General features: G+C 35.4%; 1 protein-coding gene across 1 annotated transcript in view; it reads left to right on the top strand.

Annotated features, from left to right (window-relative positions):
* The window catches only part of CFAP47 (cilia and flagella associated protein 47), a gene marked incomplete at its 5' end in the record, with an annotated part of 258,098 nt that overhangs the window by 212,084 nt on the left and 19,849 nt on the right, over positions 1-26,165 (top strand). The window contains 4 exons of the mRNA XM_031060192.1: positions 8,358-8,517; positions 9,153-9,244; positions 13,355-13,507; positions 24,955-25,126. Coding sequence (XP_030916052.1) covers positions 8,358-8,517; positions 9,153-9,244; positions 13,355-13,507; positions 24,955-25,126 — 577 coding nt within the window. The remainder of the gene's footprint in view (positions 1-8,357; positions 8,518-9,152; positions 9,245-13,354; positions 13,508-24,954; positions 25,127-26,165) is intronic.

Below are 26,165 nucleotides of genomic sequence, written 5' to 3'. Positions count from 1 at the left end.
ACTCTTTCCAGTTACTGTCTGCTGTATGAAGTATGATGTATCTTCTGATGAATACTTGTAGCAAGCAGTACAACTTTTGGTTGCATGTGAGAAGTAGAAGGATGTAACAGCAACTGGTGTCATTAGTGATTTCACAACACTTTGCAGATTTTGATTAAAATCTGCCATAGCTTCAGAATTTGCCAGTGCTTTCAGAGATCAGATTAAGAGACGCATATATCCATGAAGTATAAAGTGAAAGTAAAAACACATCTGTCAAAAATAATCAGATATTTGACATATGTCAGAAATTCAATTACATCTGAACTGAAGCAATTACAGTTTCCTTTCAGGTATGAACTCAAGACACTTTTGTGTATGTTTCAATCCAGAAAAAGATTAAGAAATAGAGAAGTTGTCATAGTCCTAATTTACTTGCTCGTACTTTATCTTAGGGTAGCATGAACTTTTCTTAAGAGAGAAAGGACAAGGTTTGGTGGTGTTTTTAGTGGCTGGGCACTAAATTGAAAGTCACACTTGTTTAAGAAGCATATGCCATTTCTTGTGTGGCTCTTGCATTTTCAAAATATTTGTGTGGTAACTTTCTACTTTGTTGAGATTGTAGGCAGGTTGTGCTTGTAGCCTGTTTTTTTGTACACAGAACACAACCAACACAAGCCCATCACCCCAGCAAAAGAGGTTGAGTGGATTGAGTAGATTTTCTGTTACTGAAGTATAGAATGTAAGATCCTATTGTTAAAAAATACGGCCATCTTATCTCTCCACTCAGCTCAGCACTCTCCATCCACACTGAGTTTATGGTCTTTCTTCTGTATAACTACTTATCAATTAATCTCTCCTGAGAATGTCAGTTATACTTACAAGTGTGCAGAACTAAAATGAATATTTAGCTTAGGAAAGGAAAATTGACCTAACATAACTGAGTTTTTACTTTTCTGTTGTTAGTCTGTCACAAATAGAATCACTCAGAGAAGAGGTGTAGAATTGCATCTTTTACTGTGCTGAGGAAAAGGTTTTGCATCTTGGAAGAGGTTTTGCATCTTATTCTTCAACTTTGAAGTTTGTCTCCTGCTTTCAGTGACTCTGGATCTAAGACATTACTATGTTGCAGACATTTAGATTTTGGATGCCAGAATGATCTACAGAGTTTTATCAATGTAAAATTGTCATAAGGAAAATGAGGATGATAAAAAATTTTAAAATAGATGAACTGGTCAAAGGAGGATGGGGTAGATCTACCAACTCTCAGATTATTGGAGGAATAAAATAGATTTGTAAGGAGAAAGCAAGAGAAACTGTCTGTACACCATGAATTTTTAAAACAAGTGTTGGACCACAGGATAAATAGAAAACTTACTACTTTCATTCTTGATTATTCTTCACTCCTGACTCTTATCTCTTTGGCATTGCCTCTGCCAAATAACTTTAATATAATAGTCTGGCCTTTTCCACACATTCTGCTCTCTGTCTGCTGTAGCTTCATTTTGCAAGTTACTGTCTATGCCTGTTACCCTTTTGCTGGTTCCTCCTGTGCTTTGTTTGTTCATTTTTCCATCCCTATTGCTGAACTATTCCCTGGTTTTACAATGATTTTCCTTCTCTGACATTTGCCTTGTGTTGCTCTGTACTGCTCAGTTCAGCCTTGCTTCCTTACTCCTCTCATGTCCTTCATTTGGGTGTGGCTTTCCTGATGTGCTGCCCAACTGGATTTCTGTCAAATGAGCCCCAAGCCCATCGCCCCTGAAGGACAATTGCAAAGATACTCCCTGGTGTCAAGACAAGGGCATAAGGTAACAGCAGAGATGTAAAATATAATGAAATATAATGAAATGTGGCACCTATATGAATGTTGGTTCCACAATAGTTATAAATCTATTTTCTGTTTGATTTTTAGACAGATAATGAACTAATAACTACCTAAAGTCAAAGCTGCAGGTATCAGAGTTCACAGATAAGAGGGGTGATCTATGATAAATCACTTTAGGTTTTTACATTATTTGTGTATTACTGCAGAAGATTATTTCATCAAGATTTATAATCAGATGTCATTGGGAAGTGATGGAGACTTTGTTGTGAAATGTATTAAGTGACAATTTTATATTGGGCTTTAAAAAACTTTTTAATTTACTCTCATAAGAAGATAATGTGACTTTCATGATCTCTGTTACATGTATTTTTTTAAGTTTTCTTGGAGTTGAAGATCTTAAGTATGATTTTGCTTGTTTTGGTTGTCAGCAGAGAAATTACTCTACTCAGGTTTAATTACTCTACTTGGCAACATTTTTTTCCTCAGTGTACTTAACCATTGTAAGCATAGTTGTTACTGCACTTCAACAATAAATAAATATAATAGGTCAAAATATAATATCTGTCAAAATAATTGTTTTGATTTTTACTGAAACTGCAATATAAGCTGTTAGTTAGGGAAGGATAATTTTGTAAATGGAAGGAAAACTTTATACTTGGCCTTTCAGACATGCTTAATTTAAAACCAAAATAAATTGCATTAAATGAAACAACATATTTAATTACTGAGCCCTGTTCTCAATCCATTTATTTTAATCTAAATAGCAAGTGTTTAACTTGAATCTATTATTTTGTACCAGAAAGAAATTATTCTAAATGAAAAATCTTAATTAAATAATCTAGAAAGTCTCTGCCAGAAGTACTCAAAACTGTATTAATACAAGATCCATAAAATGGTGAACAAATCTTATAAACATGCTCTAATACATTTTATAGTGTGCTTATGGTACTGATATTGTGAGGCGTTTATTTGTGCCATGTCTTTCTTACAGCAACTTATAAAGTTTTATCCAGTCATTTGTGAAATTGTTTATTAGCATTTGAGCTGCATATTCATGACTTAACTTTTACAACTAAGTAATTCATCAAATCAGAGGGATTTCATTATTCTGTATAAGTACCAGAAGGGAGTGTGCAAAAAGGATGGAAAAAGGAATTTTTCAGTGGTGCCCAATGACAGGCAACACAGAAATTCTCATCTGAGCAAAAGGAATGCTTTTTTTACTGTGAGGAAGATTGAGCACTGCAACAGGTTGCCCAGAAAAATTACGGAGTCTCCATCCTTGGAGATGTCCAAAGCCTTTTTGAGTGTGGTCCAGGTAGGTGACTCTGCTGGGAGAGAGGTATTAGACCACTTGTCTGTCAGAGGTCCATTCCAGCTTCAGGTATTCTGGAATTTTGTGAAACTGCCAGAGGAAAGGGAAAACACAACTCTGTCTCTTAGTGCAAGTATCCATAATTCATGAAACAGAGAGTCCCCAAGAAATGGACCATCTGTGGACCATCTGTGGAAGGAACCTCTCTTGCACTCCACTTGCCTAAATGAACTTTACTGAAAGAAGGAAAATGATGATGTAAATATTAAAACATGGGATGCAGCAAATTTAATTTTTGGCATTTTGCATGTTTATTTTATTAGATCTTTTACTTACCTATTTGTATGGGACTTGATATAGCTTGAAGTGCATTATGTTCCATTTTATTTGTCCCAGAGAAGATGCACTTAGAAGTATCCTGCTTCTTTGCCTTTAATTGCACCAAAAATCTAATTGTTATGTTAGGGTGATCTCTTGTTCTTGCCTTTGTGCTTTCCCTTTGTAGGGTGCACTGTTTTTCATGTCACCTGCAATTCACTGAGAAAAGTATCTGTGTCTGGTTTTGCAAACAAGGATGCATTTTATGAGAATTCTTAAAAAGAGAAGCAAGACAAAGCCTGTTGATCTATCATGACCTCAGAATTTCAGAAGCACAGAACTGTTTAGGTGGTAAAGAACCTCTTGAGATCATCTTGTCCATCGAAACCCTCTGTGGCTCAAGCAGGGTCATCTCCATCAGGTTGTCCAGGACCATGTCCAGTCAAATTTTGAATATCTACATAGATGGAGGCTGTTAGCTGTTGTATAATGACTTCTAATTCAGAAAATTGTATTTATATTTACTCATTGAGACTGAATAAATATAATACTGATGTAGCAAAACTAACAGGCTGCTGCTCTCACAGTTTTTTAATTAGAATCCATAACAAGGGATTATGATCATGTTTTCATGAAAGGGAATAAAAAATTCAAGCAGCCTTATTGGAAGCACTAAAAAAAAAAAGAAAAAGATGCAAACAAAAATGGACCCACCCTTAATAAGAGTCAAGGTAGAAATGTTGTCTCTTCTTTGTTAGACTCTTGGGATTTAGCAATGAAAGTCTTCTGGGAGAGGTGCTATAAAAGGTCTTAGTTTTAATATGTGAACCAGGATTTTATCTTTTCCAGCAGATGAAAAGAAATTAATACCTAAGTCTGACTTTTTCAATACATTTTTTGGATACTAGTGTGCTGGTAGTAGCTCACTCTTTGCTGTCTGATATCAATTCTTTTCTGGATGAGCTCCTTGAGAAGAAATTAGCAATAATTCCCCAGCAGCAGCTGCTGTGTATGAATATTTTGGAGGTTGCCCTTTCCAGATTCTGAGGCTAATAGGAGAAAACAGACCTAATTATAGTGAGTTGACATTTACATGGCCAGTGCTAATTTTAGCAGAGCTGTCTGTGGGTTTAATCAAAATGCTGCTATAGTAATTTTAATGGAGAAACTATCAAGAAAACAAACAAACAAATAAAAGTACCCCCTCCTAAATGATTTTCCATGAGACTTCAACAAGATATTCTGAGCTCTGTCTCATCTCTCTTTTTCAATTAAAGGAGACTGAACTGAGTGCTCTTCTTCTGGGTAAAATCAATGGGAGGCACTCAGATGCTACAGAATTAAGAGCAGTGAATCAGGGAGATGCCCTTCAAAATCTAGAAAATCTACCTGCAAAGCACCTTGCTAATATGAAAAATAGATAGCTTTAGGTTAAAGTTCAATGAGAGGATGATATATTGCAGAATATTTTGTTCCTTGCCATCACTGTTGTATTACCATGATGCTGGCTGGTATGCTTGCTCTTAACATTTTTTCCCAATCTACTGTAGAGGCAAAAAATGCATTTTTCCCCATCTGTATTCCTTCCAAATAACATCCTAGCTATTGGTATCCACTGCAGCTTGAATTTTAGCTCTCACAGTGCTGAGCTTTCTAGGGCTGACACAAAAGTTACACAAAACTCAACCACAGCTCAGTGTCCCAAAGAATTGTAGCCAGGAATTTGAAATATACTCATTTTGATTTATTTTTTAATCCAGTTCTGAGTTCTAGGCTCAGTGCCTGAGGAATCTTTTACAGAATCAGTGTTCTCCAGCAGCCTGTGGGGAGGCTAGAGGCAAGGCTTAACAAAAGGTTACCGAAAAATGAAATGAGGGAGGATGCAGAGCTCCACACACTTCTTTGTAAGGCAGATGACTCAAATTGCAGCCCTTGGTTTGAGTCAGATGCCTTCAGTCTTTAATGGGTCAGTGAGCTTACTCTGCTAAATTTAACTGTTTCCTAATGGGCTGTAGGACAGTGAAAGAGGAGTGAGGTATTATCAAAATCTGGCCCAAAACTTTTTATCAAATGTGATGTATCTGTGTTCAGAAAAGGGACTTGCTCTGGATTTCTTACACAGAGTTTGTGGATATTCATTGCAGTTAAATAATTACATGAATGCAAGGGATCAGCCATTGGTATCAGTTTTTGGTATCCCTGGCAGAGTACTTGAGGTCCCCAGGCAAGCAGGAGCAGATAATACTGATTTTTATTAAAGTTGTACACAGAGCTATTTTTTGTGTGCTAGCCTGCATTCTCTAAATGGGAAAGAAGAAATAAAAGCAAATTATATTTGCCATTATGCCTATTTTATTTATCTTATTAACTAGCCAAAATCACAATGAAATAAATCTGTATTAGCAGTTAATGATCAGTTGGTTAGTTGATAGCTGCAGACAAGCCTGGTGATTTAAAAATTACCTTTATTATGACCATCTTCTATTAAGATTTTTATATTAAATATATGAATACAATCTGTTTCAATAGCAATATTATAAAATTTGTCTTTTCATGATCTTTAATAACCAATTTTCTGCCAGAATGACCCAGAATGCTATCATATGGATTCTGCATTAAAATCTATTTTAAAAAAAACCAAGGGACTCTGTCCTGTAAGAGGCATCATTAAGCTACAATTCAAAATATGTAATGTGAGGTATATAACTGGTTATGAGTTTACAGTCCGTTCTATTTGCCATCTGTTGAAAGCTTTGCAAATGAACCTTAAGGATGCACTGTAATGGTGTTACAAAGTGTTTACATTATTTTGGTATCAATGTATGTGTGGATTCAAGGCAATTTAATTGCAAATATATCCTGAAGTATACTCTTCTGTTTTAAAGATATTACATGCCTTTGTCCTAACTAGACCAGAGTAAGTCCAAAGGGGGCAAATTCCAGCAGAGATGGAATTCCCAGTTCAGATGTCTTCAGAAGTGTTGTAAATAGTTACATGACTGATACCAGCTTATTTATTTCAGATATTGGATTAAAAATGAGTTGCTAATTTTAAAAGATTTTCACTTTGACCATGTAATTGCCAATAATACATGTATTTGTTGTATATCTTTTAAATTTGGGTATGGGCTTGATAGATAATGCTTCAAAGATCTAAAGAAAAATCTTAAATTTTTATCAAAATTGGAAAAAAAATATATAGTTTGTTTTTTTCATTTAGATATTAACATTTTAATGGATTTTTAATTAGGATATTTTCAAGCTCTTTCATGATACAAAACTTTTCAATTAATTATTTCAAAGGCAAATTGCTCTTGCCATGATGAACTCCTGCAAATACACAAGAATTAAGCAATCACAAATGCAAAGCAGCTGGTTAATTTTCATAATTAGTATATGATAAAACTTACACACAGAAATTCAGATATGATTAGGTAAGAACTTCCTATGGCTTTTCCCATTCATAATAAAGTGAGGCAGTGGTCTCTGATGTCCTGAGGTCTTTTTAACTGGGAGAGGTAGAAAACCTGCAGAGTTGTGTGGTTTTAAATATTCAAAACTTTCTTAATTTTCCCATCTTAATTTGGTTAGTTTATTTTAAGAGTGTTTCTAGCAAAAAGCATATCACCAATAGACTTTATCATTAAATGCTGGTAGGGAGTTAGTGCAGATGAGGAGTCCAGACTGGTGTTCTGTGTTTTGGAGAGCTTTTTCAAACCCTTCTCTCCTTCCCTGATGTGACTTGAATTTTTTTTGTCTTTCTGGCCATTCCTGTATTCTTGGCATCATTTTACTCAGTCTCCCAACACTTCCACCTTCATTCCCAAACATCTGAGCATCCACCTTTTTTCCCATTTCATCCATTCCAAGACTGCATTACAATTTCCCTACCACCCACTCTTCTACAACTCTCAGCCCTGGGGTCTTCACCCTCGAGGAATTTTGGCTGGAGGAAGGTGACCATTTGGAGCACAGGTGAAGTTTCCCTGCTGCTTTTTTTGAGCATGAAGCCACCTGTGGTGATCAAAGAAGCAATGCCTAGGAGGGTGCTGCATGTCCAGTCATTCTCAGGGAGTGGTACCCACAGACCTGCATCAGCTCCTGTTCATTGTAGAAAGTGTGAAATATTATCACAAAAACTGATTCAAAGCCTGATGTAGAAGCCACTACTCATAACTAAGAGGATTTTCTGCAGATAGAATTAAAGCTGAAACCCTAACCCTGAGGTGTCATTTCCTGTAAATTCCAGGAATACTTTTCAAACAAAGAGCTTTGTAGTTAAAAGACTGATTTACTTGTTCTACTCTGTGTAATCTTTCGATTATTTCTGAAATAGCTGAGGTAGATGTTCTGATGCTTGGCAGACTGACAAATCAGTGGAAGAAGGCCCTTAAAGACTGAAAATATTAGGCTGCCTTCATTACAAACAACATAAGTTTAGTTTGTTTTCTTTTTTTTTTTTAAACAGCAAAATCAATCAGATAAAAAAATCATACAGAAAAGGCATGGTGTGTAAAATAATAATAATAATAATGAAGGTTCTTTTAAATATATTATAGTTGTCTTGAATGTGAGCATTTGTTTTTGGATTGATCTTTTTAATGCAGTGTTACTCACAGATGTAACTCACAGCTGAAAAAAACATGACAGGGCCTACAAAATCATGGGATTGACATGCATATGTTACACGTGATCTCTGAATATTAAATGTGGGACATTCACTTAATTGTGATTTTGTTTTGGGTTTTTTTTTTGTAGCAAAGGCAGGGTATAATGGAATTTTTTACAGGGACAGTCATACTATATGATAAAAGGTTCAACAGTGATTAAAAAAGAAAAAGGGAAAGATATGAGTAAAATGATAGAAAATATTTTGAAAACTTCCAAAATGCCACAACAATCTGTTTCATCTTGCAGGAATCCGATTAGCTCCAAAAGAAAAACTGGAAATCCCTGTGTTATTCATGCCAGCTGAAATGAAAATTTATAAAGCAGTGGTGGTAATTCTTGTAATGAGGGAAAACGGTGAGAACTGGCCTTATGAGGTTACTGGTGAATCAAATACAGACTTAAACAGGTAATTTATTCTCATAGGAAAGGAAAAAGCAGTCGAGATGCTCAGTCCTATCACCATTTATCCCATTGACTATTCATGTGTAGATCCCAAGGGCAGTCCAGTGTCTGATTTTGAGGGCGGTGGGTATCCATCAAAAGCTTTTAATGTACCCTGCAAATTATGCAGCTTCAGGGTAAGATATCTGTCAGTTTTAATACCTATCAATTCTTGCTTTAAATAAAGAATATGTAAAGTACTGGCTGCTGGTGCTGTTATGGATATTGAGCAAATGAAAGCTCTTAGTATCTCTGTTTTTTTCAATATATTTGGGATAATAATGATTTACATCCTGATATTTTTATGTAATTCATAAACTACAGAAATTTTATCTCAATGTAAACATAACCTGACAAAATGCAGATCAGGCCAAATGTTTGCAGATCTATAATGTTTGAATAGACTAAGTGGATCTAAGTTATAGCTGATATAACTTATAGCTGATATATTTAGCTGGATTTTATTTCATATTTTTCTCAGATCTGGTTAGCATTACAGCATACAATAGAGTAGAGTCTAACCTTTCCAACAATTCTTAATTCTAGATTACTTTGGAAACAGAATTTTCAGCAGTCTAATTGATACTCGTATTTTTCTAGAAATGTTATTGTAGCAGAGAACGGGGAAACTCAGGGAATACTTTGGATCTATCCCATTAATGGAACACCTGAAGCACCACAGCAGAAATCAGGTAGGCAATGCTTGAAAAAAGCTTGAGCAATATATCTAAGAATATATAAGAAAATCAAATAGTCAGTTATATTCTCACCTGCTTGATCCCAAGAATTTGCAGTAGTACTTAGCTATATCTTAAAAAAAGATAAAATCACAAATTAAAAATAAAAACAAAAACTTCTCCCACTTCCAAAGCAAATCTAGATCATAACTTTGTTCTTATTGTGGATAAAAGGAATTGGGGGCAGTTTTAAATCTTTAAGGCTGCACCCTTCAGTATCCCAATTAATCCTGAGTTTGAGAACTGAAGGTAAGCTGAGCAAAGGACTGACTCAAGGGTAGACTTCTTGCATACCCAGAACACCCTTCTGGAGAGTCTACAGGGTGCAAAATATTGGAGGAGATGTTTGCTGCTTTTCTCATCCTTGAATTTCATTTCTTTATCAGAGCCAGAATATAAAGTAGTGTGAACAGCAGTAAGTTTTCCCCTTGCTCTTTAGAAGTAAACTTGCATTAGAAGATGAAGACATTCTTGGAGGGTTCTTGCTTATTTTGGGGATAGAAAATGCTTATATATTTGACCATCTGTGTTTTTAAGGTGTGATACAATTCCAGAGCTATGAAACAAGAAGTTGTAAACAGCTTTTCAACTCTATAACCCTGAAACTACAGCTCAATGTGTAAATGTGGGACCAATTCTATACTAGCTTGTCCTTTCAGCTTACTTTTTGTGGATTGAATCAGTGAATATAATACCTTTCTACATTAAATGTATTGAGATATAGGGACAATTTCTGAAAAAACATAGATATTTGTACTGTCATTAATTTATATTGCTTAAGGACTCTTGACTTGTAGACAAATGCCAATGATGTGGTATTAATTAGAGCTTTCATCTCATTAATTTGTACTTTAATACCTTAAGGAATGAAACAGAATATTATCATGTAATCAACTGTTGCCCAAAATGATGGCTTTAATGAGTCTCATTAGCATTAGAACCATGTATATTAATGTGGGTGTTTGTTGTGTTATTTAAAGCTGTTGTGTAATTCAGTGGCACTCCTCAAGATAAATCTCCCTTTTATTGGGCTGTTGCTTTCATTGAAATCACAGAATCATTAAGGTTGAAAGAGACCTCTAAGATCATTGAGTCCAACCATTAACTCTGTGTAATCACTAAACATGTCCCTAAGTACCACATCTCTGTGGTTTCTGAATATTTTTAGGTGTGATGATTCCCCCAGTTCTCTGAGGACCTTGTTCCATCACCTGGCCACCTTTTCCATGAAGAAAATTTTCCCAATATCCAATCTAAACCTCCCTTGGCACAATTTGAGGCCATTTCCCCTTGTCCTGTCACTTGTTACTTGGGAGAAGAGATTAACTCCCACCTGGCTACACCCTCCTTCCAGTGGTTCTAGAGATGGAGGTGGTCTCTCCTGAGCCTTCTTTTCTCCAGGCTAGGCACCCCAGCTCCCTCAGTCACTCTTCCTAATCTAGAGACCCTTCCCCAGCTCCACTGTCCTTCTCTGGGCTCACTCCTGCCCCTCAATGTCCCTCCTGACCTGAGGGGTCCAGAACTGGACACAGCACTCGAGGTGTGGCCTCACCAGTGCCCAGTACAGGGGGACAATCCCTGCCCTGCTCCTGCTGGCCAGGTTCCTGATCCTGATCCAGGCCAGGTTCCTGTTCCTGATCCGGGCCAGGTTCCATTGGCCTTCTTGGCAGCCTGGGCACATCTGAGCTCATGTTCAGACTATTTTTCATCAACATCCCCAAGTCCTCCCCTGGCCAGCTTTCCAGCCATTCTTGCCCAAACCTGGGGCATTGCCTGGAGTTGTTGTGCCCCAAGTGCAGGACCCAATGCTTTCTGTATAGGTTATGAATTAAAATGTTTAGCATTCATGAATTGCTTAAGTGACATCACTTCTGTATATGATCAGAAGCTCACATACTATCAATCCTTAAGTAATTTCAAATTCCTAAATGCTTTTTTAAAACAGCAGAACTAAATTGTAGCATATTTATAACTGTTATCCATTAGTTTATGTTCAAGAAATGTTTGCAATACATAAAAATGCATTGCATTAATTTTGAATACATATAATTCTTTGGCCATCAGGATGTTATGTAGGGCTAATATTTTTTTCTCAAGGAAAATCTAGGTCTTTCAAGAATGTCCCAGAAAACAGAAATAGGTGTTTTTAAGTGTGTTTATGTAATTTTCCATTCCTACCTTGATTATGAAAGCCTATGGTTTTCAGTTATAATTGGGCATTTAGAAAACTTGCATTGTCAGGTATAAATCCAAAGCAGATAATAACAAGAAATCTACTTGAAAAAAAAAAGGATAATTATCAAGAGTATTGTCATCTCTCTAAATGCCGACATTTATTAGAATTGCCTGGAGGCTACAAGTTTCTGTGTCAAAAACCCAAGCTGCTTTGCTGGTATATTAAGGAGTTCATCTTTGGGTCATTCTTATTTGCATCTTAATATACTTAAACTTCCAGAAGTCACTTGGCTTTCTATCTCATGAGACCAATTAAAATGATCAGTGGTCACAACCCATGTAGTACATGTTAAGTAGATGATACCTTGGCTATCTTATAGAAGTGATTACAAATGGAGGGTCATTCAGACTATTCTTTTAATTCTTGTAGAGTGTAGAGTCAAAGAAGCATGCAGTAATTTTAATTGGAGGGGACCACTGGGGGTCCTCTAATTCAACCACCTGGTCAAGGGCAGCTTGCTCAGGGACTTTTCCAGTCAAATCCTACATATCTCTGAATTTTATTCATAAATATTATTTAGCCATTTTGGAAAAAGAAAATGTAAAATCAATTTTGGTAGTAAGATGAATTGTAGAATAGAACATGACACAATGTGCACAGAGTAATCTGAGACATTTGGTAAACTAGTGGAATACAGAGAATGTAATCTATTTTTAAATATAGATTTAAAACTATATAAGGGCATACATTTAAACAAAAAGATGTGTGTTTACCTATTTCAGTAACTCTCCCTCATGGAAATTCGAAGAGATTTCTAGAAATTACTTACACACTGTTAAACAGGGAAAGACCAAGGGAGAAAGGAAATCACCTGACCTTGTGTAATTGTCTATTTTGCAGAGTAAATAAAGTGCCAGAACTGAAAGTTGAAGCTAAATAAAAAATATATAAAAACAGGGTTTCCTTCTTTTTTTAAACACTGCATATTGATTCACCGCAGTATGGTTCCAAATTATTGATCATTAATTCCTTATGTTAACTTCACAGTTAATTTTTGAAGAAACATTGTGTCTAACTCTGATGAAAATGACTTACAGATCTTGAAACTAAAAGTATGTGGTCAACTGTTCTTTTTCATGTTAGTTCCCAGAACTCTAGGAAGTTCTAGGACTTCGGGAAAACATTTTTTTCAGTGCTTTTATGTAGTTTTCTTCTTTTTCTGTGTTATTAAACAAGAAACAGAAATAAAAACCAAAACCAAACCAAACAAACAAAAAACCAAACTCCTGTTTTAATAGGCTTTATAGAAACTAGTGTAAAAGCTAAAACCTAAAAACTTTGTCATGAAAAAGACATACTTTGGAAGTAGTAAATTAAAATCACTTACTGAACTGAAAGAAGTTCTATGATGCTTCAAAGAGAAACTCATGTGAGAATACTTTTTATTCTGGAATATTTCTATTAAAGTTGAAGTTTTAATAACAGTATTCTTAAACTAAGAAAGCAAAGAGTAACTTAATATTCTTTAACCTTTTATTTATTTTGGTTTTCTTTCAGTCTTCTTTCTTAGTGGCATATTTCAAACTATGCCATAATTCCTATTAGCAGTTGAACTAAAATGAAGATAAATTTAATGATTAAAAGATAAGAGAGAAATCTGTAAGTGCTGTTGGGAACTAACTGAACAGATTTTTGTTTGCTTAGCAATATTTTCTACCACTTTACCACAACAGAGCAATAGAAGGTGGAGGTTGGGAAAAGCTTTTAGACGTCTTGCTCCTTACTGGAATTCTGTCTTCCTCTAAGCACATTTAGCTTCTATGTTTCATTTCTTTGTTAAAATCAAGATGCCAGCTCTTTGAAAATAAGATATTTTTGCTTTTCTGTAGTTGTGATCCGATGTCAGGCCAGGCAGAGGCTGGAGCAGAGGGTAGAACTGCTGCTGATTGGAGTCATGCCTGGTGCCACTGATCTGCCTGATGCAGGGAACTCTGCCATGGTTGACACAGAAGAGTTGTCCAGCACCCCAGAAGTCACTGATGGTGAGAATAGTTTTGATGTCATACTATTTTAGGAAAATTTCAAATAAGTACTTCACCAGATGTGCAGCTCTGCCATGACAATTCGTGAGGTTTAGGCAAATAGTCCCAGTTATGATATTGCTATCATTTTGCAAGTATAGAGTATTTAACTTTTTGTCTGCAGCTATGGGCACTTATAAACCTGAACCTTCCCTCTTTTTAAATTTGTTCTGGATGTGAGGATTCTGATTGTGTGTCCTTGCATACACACAATCTCTCCTTTAAAAGAGAGCCTGCACAAAGTCTTCAGTTAGAAAAAATACATCTGTGTAAGCATTGCCAGGAGACATTTATCTGCAGGTTTATAAGATGCATTCCCATCAGCAGGTCAATATTGGTATCAGAATGGATTGAAGAAGGAGAACTTTTTGAAAGAAGTGATAAAGCTTTGTAAAAGGATAGCTTCCACTTACTGTTAATCTGCTGAGAACACAGTGAAAATCAATTTATTCAGATACAGCAGCTGTTCAAAATATACCTCTCCTTGAAACAGAATGGCACAACAAATAAGTAGTAAGGAAAGAATACTTGTTACTGCTGTATCACCAGTACTTCTGTTATCAGTCATAGTCACTACAAAAAATTTGAAAATTGTGCACCTTGGAAACTTAACATTACATTTTGGGTTCAAAGTCATCATCCTTTATAAGGAAAATGTTATTTTAAAATTATGGCACATAACATGAGACAGACTAATGTGTGGTTAACTTAGTGGTAGATGAGGGAAGGGATTTCACCTGCACTCTGACTTTGTTCTAAGTGGTAAAAGATGAGTTCACAGATGTTGCTATAATTGCAGTCTATCAGGCAATCAGTTGGAAGGGCAGGCAAGCTTGGCTTTTGTGTCCCTTTTCTGCCATTTACAGTCTGTTCCAACAGAGGCTGTGCAGGAATACCATGTTACAGAACGTGTCCTGCCAAATAACAGCAAAAGTGAATAGCTGTAAAAGGTAAATCAAGATGCATTACAGCCTTTCCAGGAGGCCAGTGTTCATGCAAACATGCACATTGATCAATGTAATCTCATATCAACAATTACTGTCTTTAAATAGATTTTATTTCTGAAAGCTTTTAAAATAGGAGATCTGAAGTTGAAGTGTTTAAGAGAGCTTGCACAGCATATGCTAACTGATTGGCTGATATTCATAATTACTTTTTAAAATTTTATATTTACTCATATTGCAGTGTCAAAGATAACTTATTTCCTGGGCATATTATCATCTTACACATCCATATTACAAAGTGATAGTGGAAAATCCAGTAAAGCAAAAAGATGTGAAGTTGTCAGTGTACATTCTTTCAACTTTGGAGAACTGTAAATGCTGTTACAAAAATTTATTCAGCTTTTTGAGGACAGCTGTCCATCAAGATAAAAAGGCACTTTTTAAAAATTTGTTTTTATCATAGAGTAACAGATTTAGCTCATTATTGGCTGGTCACATATGAGTGGGCTGCCTGGGCTATTTCTCTCCAAAATGTTGGCCTGTGAATTGGCAAGAAAAACATGAAGTGAGCAAGCTGAGGCACAATTTTGAAAGTCTTGCAGATTCATGATGTCTAGTTCTTGTTTTATTCATAAGAATAATTTATTAACACTGGCTGCTGCATGGTACAAGACATTGATTTGGGGCATTGCATCTTTTTAAGTAAGAAGTCTGGTAATGAAATGCTTTGCACCCTAGGTAGTAAAATAATTTTTAACACTGTGCTTTTCATCCTTTTCAATGGCATTTTAATGCCATTATTGATAGATGAATTTGAGGCCTGTTGGGAAGCAAATTAAATGGTACTATCTGAGCTTTTCTGCAGTCTACCAGTAATAACATAAATAAAAGCCTAAACCTTTAAGATAACAGTCTGGCACACTGTTCTTCATTTTTTTCTTTTCTGAAAGAGTGATTCATGAGAGTGCCTGTGTGAAGAGTAGCAAGCAGTTTTTACACCCAAGGATGAATGATGATAATTACTGGCAGATCAGATTTAAACAGCTAATACTGTGCTTCAGTATTTAAATTATTTGGACAAGTATAAATTCTTTTAAAGTGAAAAATCTTCAAACAGGTCTTTTACATAAAAAATTCAATTTCATCCAATAGGGAGGAGTGCACTTGACACAGAAAGCTACTAAAATTTCTTAAAGAGGGTGCAATCTAAAAGTTGTCTAGGTCCAATGACATAATTTCTTGTTAAGAAGTCAGCAAACTTCCAGGGATTAAATAATGAAAGCTTAATATTTTAGACACAGCAAGTAGCAAATAGAGTATGGCCCTTTTTAAAAATAATTTTCAGAGACATTACATGCATATTTTCATCCTAAATGTATTTTTCATCTGTTTTCTTGAATATGGCTCTAAAGATGTCTTTTTCACTAAAGGAAATTTAAGAGCTGAGATTCATCCAAAAAAGTGAAGTTTGCTATTTTTTAGGTTAAGTATTCAGTGGGGAATACAAACACATTTATTTTCCACAGTCTTCTGAAAAAAAAAAAATCAAACATTCACAAATCAGTTATGGATGTTTGACTGACATTTAACATTCACAACATTGTGTGTTTGTAGTGGTCCTTTGTAACCTTTCTCTTTCAATTACTTCAGTTTATCTCATAAGCCAGCCATGAGGGCTGAGTGTTTCTCATTAACTTCTCTCATCTTTATTAATTCTTTGCTCTCCTCACAGCCCAGCAGCTGGTCTTAGCTCCTTGCTCTGAATTCTTATTTCTGGGAAGGTTTCATGACAGTTGCCTTGAGGGGAATAGTGCTGCCCATGTTCTGTAGGGTAGCACAGGTATGAGGTTGGTTTATGTTTTGACCAAGTTTTAGAACCATTCTGAACTCAGACTAAACAGATGGAGAGTTCAACTGCACCTGAGAGTGAAAAAACATTTTCCAGTTATGCTAATCCATAATGTACGTTGGCATCATTATACAAAATGTGTCTGTACCCTTTGTTTCAAGTTAATAAAAACTTTATAGCAACTACCTAATATTCCTGAAACTCATCAGAATATTCAAAAGGCTCTATTTCCTTTCATTTCATTAAAGCAGCTCTTTGAAATCAGCAAAGAATAAAAACATATCCAAACACACATTAAAAAGCTATTTTCCATCCCCAGAGGGATTTTTTGTTAGCCAGTGGTATGGATTACACTAAATTCCCATTTAATGTGATGGATCTAGATCAGGAGGCTCACCTTTAAGATTTAACGTCAATAAAATTGGGTATGACCAAAGAAATCTTTGGAGACAAATAGACTTGATCACTCATCCAGAGATGTTAATATGATTGCTGGTAAAGTGTAGCAGATTAATATTGAAAGCAGTATGAAGAGGATAATAGTGATGAAGATGACCCTATATCCCACTTAAGCCATTTCTGTATTGTCAGAATTACTGTGGCATTATTTTTGAAATTATCCTTGAGGATGAGAAAATTATAGCTATATAAATTAGATTTTCTTCCTATGCAAGAAATAAAAGAAAGGATAACAAAGTGTTTGCTTTGGATTAAGAGTTGATGAAAGCAGAGATCAATGGCAAAATGAAGCTGTTGACAAGGGGATGAACCAACAATTGAGACACTTTGTTATGGGTTATTGCTTTTTTGTTAGGGGGTGACAGCTCCTGATGGAAAAGAGAGAACTAGTAGAAGTATAAAGCATCAGAGGAGAACTGAAAGTCTTAAATGGATTATTTTGTCATCTACATGATTTTTGTTTACATCTGCCTGTTTGTTTCTTTATTTATGAGTGAAGCATGGGAGAGATTTGATGTATTCTTTATTTCCATTATTGAGCTGAAATAATGCCAGGCATTTTAATGAAGAAGGTCAAATAGTTCTTGTTGATATACAAGGATATCATTGGGTCCATTAAAAAAGAGAAAAAATACAGCACAATTTTTATCTCGTAAGTAAACTCTCCCACTGCCATTTCTTAATATAATTAGAACAATAACAACAAATTTTAGCAAAAAAAAAAGAACTCATGAATTGTGATCAGGCAGTTGGGAACTGCTTTTATTTCTGTTTACAGCTGTCACTCATTTCTGTTTCCTTGCCATTTTATAAAATGTTAAAATCTGTAAGCCTTAGGAATGAGAGTCATCATTATGTTAATTAAAATTACTTTCTGATACTTATGCAAAATCACGCTCACTTTAAATATTCAACACTTAAAGGGAACCAGATCTATTATAAACTAATCTGAAGTTATTTTTTCAGCTTCATAAAATTGCAAAAACAATAAATAATACAAAACCAGAAATCATGACATTATTTCTCTTCAGTGGGATGTAGAACCAGGAAACATGAGAAGTCCAAAAGAGCTGATTGACTAACTCAAATAATGTCTGAAACAAGAAAACACAAATAGATATCCCTTAAAATTATTTGAGCTAGTGGATAAGAAAAACCTAGGCAATATAATTAGCTGGAGGAGTGTATTAATGACTTTAATTGCTCTATGTTTGTGATTGCTGTTTCTCCCCTTTCTTGCACACAGAATTTCCTGTAATCTCTTTGTTTGGGTGATAAGGAAGTATTGCTTCCAATAGAAACAGCACCACTACACCCTTGTTTTGTAAAGATATTTTGGGGAAGGTTCTGTAAATCAACCATGGCCAACGCAGCTCTATAGGACCTTAATTGTTCTTCTGGAACATCATCATACCTAACAATGATCTCTCTGCATTAATTTCCACTTTTTTCTGAATTATTTGCTCATTATTTATGGGACACCAACAGAGCATTGCTGGTCAAACCCCTTAAGATGCAAACTTCTTTGGTGTTTCTGGGACAGTGGCCCTATGTCTCTCAGCTGTGTTTGAATGCTATTTGTCATAGAAAAGCAGAGGATTTATGCACCTAAATTTGCCTCAGAAAATTTATCAGACAGTCACTATAGTAAAAAACTACATGCATGCCACAAGCCTATCTCAAATGCTCTTCCATTTCCAGGTTATTACATCCTATTGTCAATTCTGTGATAAAATTCTTTATGCTTGTCTTCTGTCTCTGAAGTTACGTTGTTCAAGTTTTGTTGTTCTTACAGAAAATGAAATCATTATCTCTAGATCTCCATCTCTCCCACACTACACAGTTCAAAGAGAACCTGATACAAAAATTCCCCAACAAACTTCCCCTGTTGTTTTGTAGAATGTATAAAACTTTATGTTTTATAAATTACTGCATCGGGCCTGTTGTTTTGACAGTTTAGCAATTTGATCTGAAGCTTTGGAGATACAGGAAGATATTAAAACTATAAGACAAGTAAATAGAAGTTACACAGAACCACCACAGAACTTTGAATGAAGTGATAACCTTGAACCATCACTCTTTCTTCAAGCCAGCTGAGGAAGACAGGAGTGAAACCTCAGAAATTTACTACACAAAAATGTTATTAATTCTGAAACCTGATTTGTATCCAAAAAATAACACAAGAGGGTACCTCCCATGAGATGAAATGTCTTATAGTAGAGAATTTACACTACCCTGTGTGATAGATGTTCTGTCTTATGTGTAACTGAATGCAATCTGTTGGGTAAGGAGAAGGAAGCAAATGAATGTGACCCTGGTGATCAGGTGCTGTGTTCCACTCTCTGTGGCTCAGTTTTGTATATTAAAAAAGCCAGAAGATAAAAAGTGCATGTTTTTGTAATAGATCATAGTATAGTGTAAAACTGTCAAGGACTATTGAAAATAATGGCGACGTGGGTTTTCAATTTAGCCTCTGCTGTGTGCCAGTTCAAATAGAATGGTCAGGTTAAAAGTCAACTTGAGTTGTTACTGATTTCTGTGGGCAACACTGAAAGTGAGGCAGATTACTCAGGATGCCATGGAAAAAACAATGTCTGTATGAATTAGGACTAAACCATGAGATACATTCCTGAAGAAGCTGCTTTGATGATTCTGTGCCAAGGTACAGATGTGATCTTTATCTGCCAGAGTTTCTGGCTAAATGAAGACATGGCTAAATAAAAGAGGGAACTTGTTGAAAAAGGATTATAATGGTTATGAAGAAATAAATTTTAATTGTTTCCTTTATAGCATGAATTTACCGGGTAGCATACAAATCTGAGTAGAGTGCCAGATCAAAGGCAAATAATGTGAGATCCTTTGGGCTGAAGAGAATATTTTTGATTTTTCTGAGGTTTTTGTTTCAACTCTATTATGCAAGTAATATGAGAATAAAGAAAGCGTTGAAAGGGATGTGTGGAGGCAGAGTAAAAAGATAATTAGTGAAAAAGGGATTCAGGAAGAGAGAATATATGGAAACAAGCTGCAAGGAACAATACTAGAAGCACACTGTGTGTTTCATATACATAAAATGGATTCACAAGCTTCTATTTCATTCACTAAACTGTGCAGTGTTTTGAAGAAACACATTCTCAAAACAAAAAAAAAGGTGGGGGCATTGCTTTTTGCCTTTTGCTGCTTCTTTACAGTAGAAACTTAGTTTAGAAGTAGATGCCTCTTTCAAAGAAGTGTTTTGAAAGAAAAAAATTAGGGAACAGAAAAATTGAATGTAAGAGAAAATTTAAGAAAGAAGCATTCCGATTAGTTGCTAAGGAAATAGGCAGTGGGATGCGGGGTAAAAGATGTGGATAAGAGTGGAATTTTGTACGGCCTTGAAGATATGGATGAAAGTTGGCTGGGTATAGAAAGAGAAAAACTTGCAGAGAAGAGATACAAATAAATATATGCAGAACTATATTGAGAATTTCTTGAATTCCTACAAGTATCAATAATTTTATTATCAACAGAAGAAGATCAGCATTTTATCCATTAATTTCTGTGATTTTAATTTGGTGTCTGGGATTTAGTTAAGCTATGTTATCTTTGCTTATATTTCTAATGCTCCACATACAGCTCATCTGTATCTGTATGAAGAAATCTGGTGAAAGGCATATTTAACTACAGCCAGGTCTTTGGAGGGTTTTATGCAATTTGCTTATTCTGCTGCTATTGTCCTGTAGTTGTGACATTTTACACTGAGAAACAGATACATAATTTTCAGTTGAGATTTCATGTCTTACTACCCACATGATGTCTGCTTAAGTGTTTGGATGTTCTTGACCACTAAACTTTCTAATTTTTTCCTTTATTACTCTCACAGTTCACTTTTTGTTTTTTATTTGAATATGTACTTGGAAACAGTAATATAATTATTTAATCTACTGTACAATAATGTGTTCTGTCTGCTCTACTTTTGCTGGAAAGGCAGAACTGCATATTTAATGTTCATTCCCCACTGCCTGCTGAGTTCCTGTGGTGTCTGTGTGAAAACTCCTGGAAGACAATGGAGAAGCAGGAAAAAGACAAGTGTCAGATGAGACCTGAAAGGGATTATGTAGGAAGATATTTCAAAATATTTGGAAGGTGAAGATTAGATGCCAGATACCTGGTAGAAATGAGTAGTTAACGTCTGGTTTTGTAGTTTCTGTGTTAGCAGTTGGGACTATTAGATCAAGACGGGAAGAAATCTTTGTTAGGTGTCAGGGCCAGAGTAGATACAGCCTTGGAAAATTATCAGAACCAGTGGAAAAAATCAGTGTGAGTGCAGTGTGTTATATTCAGCACCAAGTGAAAATAATTAATCTGGTTTATGCAAAGCATGAAACTGCAAAATTATGAATGCCTTGGCTTTAATTACATGTTTATATTTGGTGATTGTGCTTCCCTCCTTTATGAAATGACTACAAATAAGAGCAGCAAAGTGAATTCACTTGCATCTCTGTTTTACTGCATCCATCCAAGGAAAAGCCTCTGCAATGAGGACAAGCAGTTTTGCAGTCTGAGCATGTTTCCATCACAGTTTTAATTTCCATCTGTCTCACTGGAAATGGGAGACAGTGTGAAATTAAAAGGGGTCCCTTTGTCTCGTTTATGTCACCAAGTGTGCCACAGGTTAAGTGCTGTTTGTGGAGGGCTCAGACAGCCACATCTCCCCTGGGTGTCCACAGGGCACTGCAGCCTCCTGGGCCAGTGGCCATGAGATTTTTATCATCAGGACATGCAGAGGATAATGAGCTGGTCCTCAGTGAAATCAAGCACTCACTTTTCAGAAACAGGAGGGAGGTACAAATGCTTCTCTCCTGACACTGTGAAACTCTGAGGTCAGAAATATCCAGTGGGCCTTTCACTGCCCTGCTGTAGGCAATGGGCCCTTCTACAAATGTGTTTGTTATTAATTCTTTTGAACATTGAATACAGGTTCTTTTCCACTAAAATATTATTTAAATGTCTAATATTACTATTTTATGAATCTGTTGGAATAGTTCTTTACATTTTAGATGCATTAATTTTAGATGCGTGCATCTATTAATTAGTTTTACAGTAATCTAGCAGTCACAAAAATTCACATTTCCCCAATTTGTATGCCCAGAGTGTAAAATCCTTGCAGTTTTCATGCTGTAAGTCCTATGAGTCCTAAAAAAATTTTTTTAAAAAGTGATCTATATTCTTTCATCTTCTTAGAGGCTATTTAAACAAACCCTAACACTTTTATTCCAGTGTCCTTACTACCATTTCCAAATAAATGACAGCCAAGTCATAGTACTGTATAGCTGAAAGCTTGGTTGGTTTTTAAACATAGGTGCTTCAGTCGCTCTGTATACACAAGTGTAACTTAAATGCATTCTATCTTTTTAGATATCTTTATTTACACAAATGAAAATGCTTGACAACTAAGATTAATTGCCTTTCAAAAGAAGAAATGTTTAATGATTAAAAAAATTGTTTTGGAATAATTACCTCAGAATGTATTTTCTCTTAACTAAGGCAAAATATCATTCAGAAAATAGGAAGAAGCAGTAATTTTTATAATCAGAATTTCTGTTCCCTAGATTTAACTAGCTGTATATAAATAGCATGCTTATATCTTCCCAGTGTTTAGATTGATATATCTCTATGTTGAGTCAGATGTGGCTAAAGCTCTCCCTGCTGCTCTCTATTTACAGAACACAAGTCGATTAATTGGGCTATACTTTTACATTTGCACGTGTATTTTATATCTTGCATTAGATAAAAGAAGAATTTTACCTGTATTGAAAATAGTGATTCAGAAAACTGAACTGAAATGATGAGAAAACTGAATGAAAGGCTACAAATAGCCTGGCCTAAAGGGTCAAGGCCTATTTGAGCAGGATGTTATATTGTATTAGACTGCTTTAAAGAAAGTGTTAGTGCTATCTCCATGTTTTATATCTTGTGCCATTTTAATTGAAACTAGGAATTCTAAAAGTCAAGAGAACTTTGAATATTTGACAAATTGGACAATTTCCTAGCTGATTCATAACTTTTTTTCTTCTAGGTTCTGCCAGTTTATTTAGGCAGTGTGTTACAGGATTGCTAGAATCAAATATTAACATTCCACAGAGAATTCCCACAGCATGATAATATAGGAGTCTTCAGGGCAGCTGTGATGAAAAATATAACTGTTTTACATTTTTTAGTAGTGCTAAACTAGATCAGCAGTCTAAATCAAAATGTGCTGAAGGGACCAATATAGCAAGGTTCCAAATATTGGCATTCATAAATGCATCATTTTTTCCTTAAGTGTTGGAAATATAAAATATTTTAACTAATTACTTAATATAAGCATAGAACAGGTTGCAAAACAGCCTGGAACAGAAAAAAAATATATTTAATTGCTTCTGACTGAAAAGTAATACATCCACATATATATATATATATGTATGTAAAACCAAACCAAAATATTTGGATATTAAAATCCAGCATGCAGTTCCCAACATTGTCTTTGTAGCACCTGAACTATAAAATAAGCTTTTCCTGAGTAGCATTGTATGATGTAACTGCTGAAAGAAGCATCTGCTCAACAGCTGCAATTTTTTTTCACTGTGAAATGCTCCAGATTATCTCATCCTTTCTCTTCCACTGATTGTCAGCATCTGAATCTTCATGTTCTAGCATTTGTCAAGGGTGACTCCTAAAAGCCTTGGGCTGTGTTGGAATCTGAATGCATGACATAACCATTACATTTTTCAAATGGAAAAACAGCAAAGATGAAAAAATGTAAGATGGTCCTAAGTTTAATAGACTGTAGGGGAAAATTTTCATGTTGAATTTCATTTTGAAAAATTACATTTATTGTAATGAAGTCCCTGCATATATGGATCAATATGTGGAAATCCTGTATTTTGGTACTCAGTGTGTATTGAGCTACTATGATTGATAACCCCTGGTCATGATACTTTGCTTACATCTGTGTGACTCTAATCTGGTATATATTGTACAGAGGTCTGTGAACAGTCTACTTTAAAGAGCTACAAATGGTTGAGTATAAGCTTCTACATTTCTTAGAGTTAATCTTTGTGTTATAAAAATGAAACAACGAAAGGTCACACCTCCTGTTAGCTGCTGATGTGGGAAGAGGAAATTGTGCATTTCAGAAAAGGACAAAGGACTAAAAAGTGTGGGAAGGTATCTCCATACTCACCTAAATTTGGGTGGTTTTACAGATTGGCAGTACCAAAGTAAGCTTTTCTCCAACATTGCCACTTGGATTTTTTATATAAACAAATCTGTCATCTGTATTTTAGAATTCTGAGTCAGAAGGCCTTGGGAATTAACTCTGCAGCTGCCTGGCACTATGCAGCCAGGATGCACACACAGCAGGGATGCACACACAGCAGTTTTGTACATTTTACCCAGCTGTGCAAATTCAAAATGTGTCCTGAGATAGGTGGTCATAGTACAATGAAATCTCCTGTAGGTGTTAGTGGTTGTGTTAAAACATTTCTCATCCAGAAAATGTGTAAAACTTTTTAATGGATTAACAGCTTGAGATTCTTTTCCTCATAGAAATGTTCCCTTCTGTACACAAATTACTATTGCATACTGAATATCTCAGTTTCCTTTATTACAGCTGGAGGAGACATTTGATTCAAGAAGCTCAGCTGTTTATTTTTATGTCATTACTACTTGGCCTTTTCATAGCTGCTTCAGGGAATGAGAGAAGAGGCTGCTGGTGACATCTTCACTATTTCTCTGTATTCTGTGTCTTGGGCTTGCAGCCATCAATGGCATTGATGTCCTTAATGATGGGTTTTTTTCAATTGTTCCAATGGCATTGCTCAAAAAGAGTATTATGAGATTTTCATTTGGCTGATGAACTAGAAGTATTCCACCAGCCAGAGCAATATTGCTATTGCCATTCACATATCCCAAGTAAGTTTTCTAGCTTCTATTTTTGCTGGAAACTATATAGCCTGTCATATGAAATGGGAAGATTTTGTTATGTAGTCAGAAGGAAATCACTTAAGTTTTAGATAATTGCTAGTTTTACTCATTTGTCATTTTTAGTAATAAAGGGAAGAATTGTAACTCTGAGCCAACCAACTGTGTGAAATTACAGTGCACACAGGCTGATATTTTTCTTTTGTATCATTTAGGTTCCTCTGCAACACTGGAGTTTCTGTATGAATTGCAATATCAATCAGATGAAATTAGATATCAGCTTGAATCTTTGGTTGGTACGGAGCTGGTTGAAAAAGAATGGGATACAGAATCCAGAATTGTAACACTGATCTTTAACGTAGTGTTTGCACCTAGCAAACCAATGAGGTAAGGTCCTGTTCCTTACTACCAAAAGAACATGTAATGAAATCCTATCTGGTCATTCTTACTTATATAATAATTTCCCTGCATTCCTTTCCTCATTTTGTTTTCACCTCTGAGATCTGTTGGTTTAGATTTTCTCTCTTTCTGCTTTTTAGTATGCTATCTTTGGTGTTAAAACTGACAGTGTTACTTTTTAGTGCCTGTCAGATGGTTCTTTTGAATTACTTCCATAGTCTGTGTGTGCATCGTTTTACTTCTAAGCATTGGAGTATTGACAGACTTCCAGTGAAAATTATTTGTTCTCATAATTCATAAAAGAACATACAAACAAGATGGTCAATCAGTCTTGGAAATCTTTTCCTAGGCAAGCGTGTGTACATATTCTTTGACTGGGTGGGATAGTTGAATTTGAAATTAGTTTCTACTGCACCAGTAACAATGATCAATGATCAGGAAATTATTCTCCTTTTTTATAATTGTGATGTGACAAATTATGTATGTGCTTTGATTTACATAAGAACATCTCCCTTCTTGAAAAAGAAACTGTTGAAGGGAGATCCTTTTGGAGAGAGGGAAGTTGCCCCTTCCTCTGGGTACAGTCAGATGTGGGTAAGGAGGAGGCTGAAATGAAGCATTTGGGACCTGCAGGCACAAAGTAAATCCAGAGTGTCAACATTACCAGGAGTGTTAGGGAACAGTCACTGCTGAGTATCATGGATTGCATAAAAAGAGTTATCTTTAGGCATGAAAAGAGTTATCTTTAGGAGGCAGGGGGTTACTCTTCATTTGAAGTAGTCCAGAAGATTAATGAAATAAACAAAGAGCAAACCTTTAGGAAGAATGATCCACCCACCTGCTTCAGTGTCATTGTGTCAGAGGGAGGTGAATTTATGAAGCCTTTTGATTTCTACTCTCTCATGTTTATTCTATTATTTTTTAATTTGGTTTGGGTTTTTTATCTTTGTGTACTTGCAACTTAGGCTTCCTGCAGAGGACTCAATGACTGCAATTAATTAGTTTTGTTATCTTCAGAATCTACAGC

This window comes from Geospiza fortis, unplaced genomic scaffold (genome assembly GCF_000277835.1).
Source record: "Geospiza fortis unplaced genomic scaffold, GeoFor_1.0 scaffold20, whole genome shotgun sequence".
NCBI lineage: Eukaryota > Metazoa > Chordata > Aves > Passeriformes > Thraupidae > Geospiza > Geospiza fortis.
This window is presented reverse-complemented; position numbering and strand designations above follow the sequence as displayed.